Source organism: Tauraco erythrolophus, chromosome 2, assembly GCF_009769465.1.
Source record: "Tauraco erythrolophus isolate bTauEry1 chromosome 2, bTauEry1.pri, whole genome shotgun sequence".
Lineage (NCBI taxonomy): Eukaryota > Metazoa > Chordata > Aves > Musophagiformes > Musophagidae > Tauraco > Tauraco erythrolophus.
In genome coordinates this window covers 69,003,681-69,009,291 of record NC_141466.1, presented here as the reverse complement: position 1 = coordinate 69,009,291, position 5,611 = coordinate 69,003,681, and the positions used below count along the sequence as shown (strand labels likewise).

At 50.6% G+C, this 5,611-nt stretch overlaps 1 protein-coding gene across 1 annotated transcript; it reads right to left on the bottom strand.

Annotated features, from left to right (window-relative positions):
* Window positions 1-3,160: 3,160 nt before the first annotated feature.
* Window positions 3,161-4,237, bottom strand: PAQR8 (progestin and adipoQ receptor family member 8). The gene has a single exon (XM_009979579.2). It carries the CDS (start codon window positions 4,217-4,219, stop codon window positions 3,161-3,163), a length of 1,059 nt encoding a protein of 352 aa, XP_009977881.1. The 5' UTR covers window positions 4,220-4,237.
* Window positions 4,238-5,611: the final 1,374 nt, after the last annotated feature.

The window sequence follows — 5,611 nt, the reverse complement described above, 5'->3', positions numbered from 1 at the left end:
GATGTGAGTGGCATCACCTGAGGGGTAACGTGAGAATATGTAAAACCACCACCACTGCCACCCAATTGCTCCAGAAGGAGAAGTTTCACTTCTGTTGGACCAGGGAGGAGAAGACATATGACCAGAAATACCTCAGAGGAGCCATGTGGGCACCTCCTCTCCCTGCCCCTGAACTGGACAGCATTACTGTACTCATCCTCGTCTGACAACGGCAGGACACATCGTCTATTTTCAAACCCTTAGAGAAGGAAACCCTGGGTGATCCCTTCCTTTGGTACCAGCGTAACTCTAGGTAGCAGCAGAGCAGGGTTTGCTGTTAGCAGCGATGCCCATCTCGCTCAGCTTTAGCCCAGAAAGGAGCTCTGGACCAGCCTGGTTTACTGCCCTTCCTGCACAGGAGCCCACTGATACTGTCCAGCCAGATCCACACTGCTGCTGGCCTCCGCTCCAGCCCTTCCCTTCAAGCAGCGTTGTCCGAGTGAGATGGCTGGAAGCTAAAACCAGCAGAAAATTACTGACATTTTTTCAGTAGGATTGGTTTTCCGCTGGTCCACCTCCTGGCATGGCACCAGCTTCGCTCTGTGGTCAGAGGAGCTTCTGTGCGAGGGAAGGGGAATGACGAGGTGTAAGTGGGACCATCCCCACTTGCCACTCCGCTGAGGTAAATTTACTGTTAGGTCAGCATGGCTGTACTGTCAAAATACACTGAAATTAGAAAATGAAGTAATTCATTTCTAAGCTGCACTGGGTGTAAACCAGGAGGCCTAGAGTGATGAGACAGGGTGGACTAGATGACCTCCTGAAGGTTTTCCTATGATTTCTTCTCCTGTACTCAAAACTTTCTTCCTTCCCACTTTGTATTTAATTTATCAATAAGGCCATGAGTTTCAAATTTGTCCAAAAAACATCGGACACCGCAAAGCCCAAAGTAACAGATCTGTTTTCAGAGATGCTGTTGTCTGGCACACCTTGCTCCTCCAGGAGTTTCCTTCAGGCTAATCTTGACCCAACTAGGAGGCTCTGCAGATATAAAAGCCAAAGGCACAGCCTTTCTGGATAACAAATCGCACGTGCACACACACCCAAACACACACATCTCAATAGTTAAAAAACAGATCAAGTGCAGAAATTGGTGCTTGTCCTGACAAATCATATCCCCAGCCCTAACCTCTGCCTGCTCAGAACCAGCAATCACGATTCATTTGCCTGCCCTTGCATCCAGTCAGACAATCTGTGGCTGGAATAGATCCCATGGCTTCTTTCCTTTCAGCAAAGGAATTTGCCAGATGTCAAGGCATTTCAGGTTGCAGGTCTTGCTCAGTGTATACCTGGCAGAAGCCGTGCTGGGATTTACTTTGGAAAGCAAGCAGTGGGCCAAAGAGAAAGTGTCTAGGCTGCATGGGACCATCTGAATTGGCTCTGAGCATTCTGTCCTGCAAGTGCTACCGACTTCAGTGCAAAGAGAAAGTGTCTAGGCTGCATGGGACCATCTGAATTGGCTCTGAGCATTCTGTCCTGCAAGTGCTACCGACTTCAGTGCAACGATGCGGCTCCACATCTGATATTCCCTCCAACCAGGTAAAGAGACCCATATACTGGGGGACACAGTAAACCAACCCCTTCTATACCTTGGACAGGACTGACCCACAGACATTAAGTGTCCCTGACCACTATCTTTATTACTCCACACAGGAATCACCAAGTCTCCAGGACATACCTGGACCAAGGTTGCACAGGACCCTAATGCTGTCACCTTGCTCCTGCCTTTTGCAGTTCTACCTTTGTCTAGTGCTGATAAAAACATGCCAGATTCACAACCCCATTGGTCAGAGAAAAGCAACCCTGCAGCTTCAAGGTCAGCTTTCCCATGAGACCCACCAAGGACTGCCTGGTGTCCTGAAAAGCACCATTAAGAAGGAAATAAAGACTACTTCACTTTCATACCATTTTGGCCATGACCATAGTAGGGCTGTTGGAGGCCAAGCGTTGGAGATCAGTTAGACTCCCTAGACAGATGATACAGAGTCAGTCTATGCAGGAATGCATGAATCCATCACACAAGCAGCCAAAATGATGCACCCAGCATCAAAAGCATCTCCCCTCCTGGGGCCAGTGCCCTGAATGCTGACGGCCTCAGGGGTGCTTAACCCCTGCCGCTGCTACTGAGGAAGGCTCAAAACCATCTCCAACCTGACCCAGGCCCAGGCCCAGCTCCTGAAAAGCCAACTAAGCCTTTGAAGACCTGTCTTGTAGGCTACCAAACAGCCATCAGCACTGACACTATCTTAAGTCAAATTCCAACTGCTGAGAAAGACCCCATCTCCTCTCAGTAATCCTTGGGACAGCCTGACTCCTTGGTTTTGATGAGCAGCTCCACTGCAGATGGTGCAGTCATACTGAAAGAGAAGATGGAACTGACCAAACATCTCCATCTGTGCTGGACCCATACCAGTCACTGGCAGACACAGAGCTCAGGTTCAGATCCAGTTTGTCCTAGAGGTCCCCAGGTCAGACCTAAGTTTCCAAACATGCTTTGCCAAAGCCACCTCAGCAACCTGGTGTTGAGATAGTTGACAAGGCGACTGTAGAAAGAACCTAGCTTAGCCTCGCTGGAGCAGGAGAAGGATCATACCAGCCACTGTGTCAAACATGCCCTTGCAACTGAACCCTAGAAATGCAGACACCTCCTGAAACCTTCCTAATGACTTTGATAGTAACAGGTCTCCCACAGAAAAGAGACGGCAAAATCCAGAGAGGTCATCACATCCAGCTGTGGTCCTGACGGTGTGTTCTCCACTGTGTTACAAGCCCTGGCAGACCCTTCTACAGTCTCACAGCCTTCAGGCTGCCCTCCCTGACATTCAGCAAAGTATCACCCACAGGTTTAGCAGAATGAACAAGAAACCTCTGCCTATTCCAGCATCCTTGGTTAAATTACTTGTTCTGGCTTAAAACACTCCATGTCCCCCTGGATGGCAAAAGGCAGTCCCTGCTGTGAAAATGCATCCAGTGTGCAGTCTCCAGCCCTCCACCCGAGTCCAGGGTCCCGGTTAGTCACAGTGTGTTAGGCAAATAAGACAGTTATGTCTCTTAATATGTTATGCCCCTTTTCTTGATTTTCACCACTCCGGTAATGTCATGCCCGTCACGTTTGTGACTCTCAGGAGTCCTTTTTAGCCAGGCTGACTTTGATCCTGCATCGCAGGATGTAAGCTGTGATGGCACTACAAGCTACCAGGCCAAAAAAAGAGATGCAGGAGAGATAAATGGAGCAAGGCCCGTGTCTCTTCAGGAAAATCTCCTGCCTGTTCTTGTAATCCAAAAGAATGGCCTCCAGCTGTGATAGGGTGCAGATGGCCAGGAAGGTGTGGAAGATCTGGTGGCCGTGGCCAACGATATCGCAGGAGCCAGGGAAATACTTCTCAGGGACTGGGCAAGAGAAGAAATAAGCACTGATAAGGAAAAACAGTATCTGGTACGTGTGGTACCAAGCAGCATCTTCCTCGCAGCCCCCCAGGTGACACACAACCACCCGGTGAGCGACAGGACTGATGTCCAAGACGAACGCCAGCCCAGCTGGGATCACCTGGCACATCTTCCTCATGATGGGGTAAGGCCGTCGGTACCGATATTTCGCGTAGCAGCAGCCGGCACAAGACAGCCAGCCGCAGAAAGCAGCTGCTGGCAGAAAGAAAAGCCAGAACTTGTCGTACCAGGCTTGGTCAGAGCTGTAGTAGAAATGAGCCAGGGCACTACCATACTGGTAGATGCTGACTCCGACATAGTCCACGAAGTAGAAGGTATAGTGGTACAGCTCCGATTTGGACTGCAGTAGATGGGCCAAGAGGCTGCAGGTCAGGTAGGTGACTGAGGAGAGGACAAAGATGAGCAAAGGCAAGGACCACGCGTCCATGGGTAACTGCTCAGCCTCCACAAACGTCTTGAATCTCAGCAGCACAGCCAGCGCCGCCAGGAGATGAGTCCATACGTTGACCAACTCATTGTGCTTCTGGAAGAGGCTAAGGAAGTAGTACCGCCAGTCCTGGCCGGTGGGACGGTACCCGGCGTGGATGTATGGCTCACGGAAGAGCTGCGGCACCTCGCACTCTTTGACCGTGCATGGCATCTTGGGGAAGCCATCCTCCAGCAGCCTGGGGAGCCGGCTGAGATGCTGCCCGCTGAGGGACAGCGTGCTGATCCGCTCCAGGATGGCTGTCATCTCGCTGCGTGCGGCGGCTGCGAGCCCAGCTCCGGAGAATGTCGTCTTCGTGCCCTGCGGGGAAGGGAGAAAGAGGAAATATTAATGATGACATGTTGGGGAGAAGAGTGTACTGCCAATCCTGGGTGGGACGACCCACAGCACTATCAAGGCGCTGGCCCTGCCCTTAGTGGAAAGGGGCTTTTCTTGACTTGGCAGACCTAAATTAAGCATGGAGGACAGCACAGCTCTGTCTCTGCAGCTCAGCCTATGTCACATGGGCACAGCAATGTCACAAGTCTGCCTTTCTTCCCCACTTCCTTAGGCACTCAGCTTGGAGCATGTTTAGGAGTAGCCAGGAGCTGCCAATAAGGGGATGCAAGAAGCAGTTAGACGTCAAGAACACACCTGATGATTTGCAGAGGGGATTTTTCAGCCCTTTCCACAGAACAAACCACTCAGGGACAAAATTAGGGTGAAATTACTTATCTAAGGGATAACCTGTCTCTCTGCACCAGAGTGAAGAGGGTTCCAATCAAATCATGGAGGTTGCACATAAGCTCGGCTTCCCTGCCACACAACTTGCACGTGAGTTGCATGCCTGAGGCTGCTACAGTGAGTGGGGCAGAAGGAGAAGTCCACAGCCCAAAATCTGCAGCGCTCCTCCCTCCACGTGTAAGAAGCAGCAGAACTGGGAGGTGATGGAGGAACGAGAGGCTCCGCATCAGAGCTGGCTGCAGTTTGGCTGTAGCATCAACGCCTTGGGAGCATCCATGGAGCCGTGCTGAGGGGCGACATGTCAGATAAGTTGTTCTTGGATGCTCAGAGCAGCCAAACCTCAGTGCTGGGCACTCCTCTGCCTGCTCTTGCTCAATAATGGCAACCTCCATTATTGCTAAGCTCTGGCTGGAAAGATTCAGATTCAGGGTACAGCAGGATCCTAATGTCTGGAGACTACCTCACAGCACTGAATTCACTCCCAATACCCTCTGTTTCTCTTCCACCCTAGATATTTCTCTTCCTTGCTGGTGTTTACTCCACACATAAAAAAAAAAAAAAAAGAGAACTCATCACATAGATCATAGAATCGTAGAATGGTTTGGATTGGAAGGGACCTCAAAGATCATCTAGTTCTAACGCCCCTGCCATGGGCAGGGACACCTTCCACTACACCAGGTTGCTCAAAGCCCCATCCAACCTGGCCTTGAACACTTCCAGGGATGGGGCAGCCACAACTTCTCTGGGCAGCCTGGTCCAGTGCCTCACCACCCTCTGAGTGAAAAATTCCTTCCTTAGATCTAATCAAAATCTCCCTTCTTTCAGTTTAAAGCCATTGCCCCTTGTCTTGTCACTATATACCCTTGTAAAAAGTCCCTCTCCATTTTTCTTGTAGCCTCTTTAGGTACTGGAAAG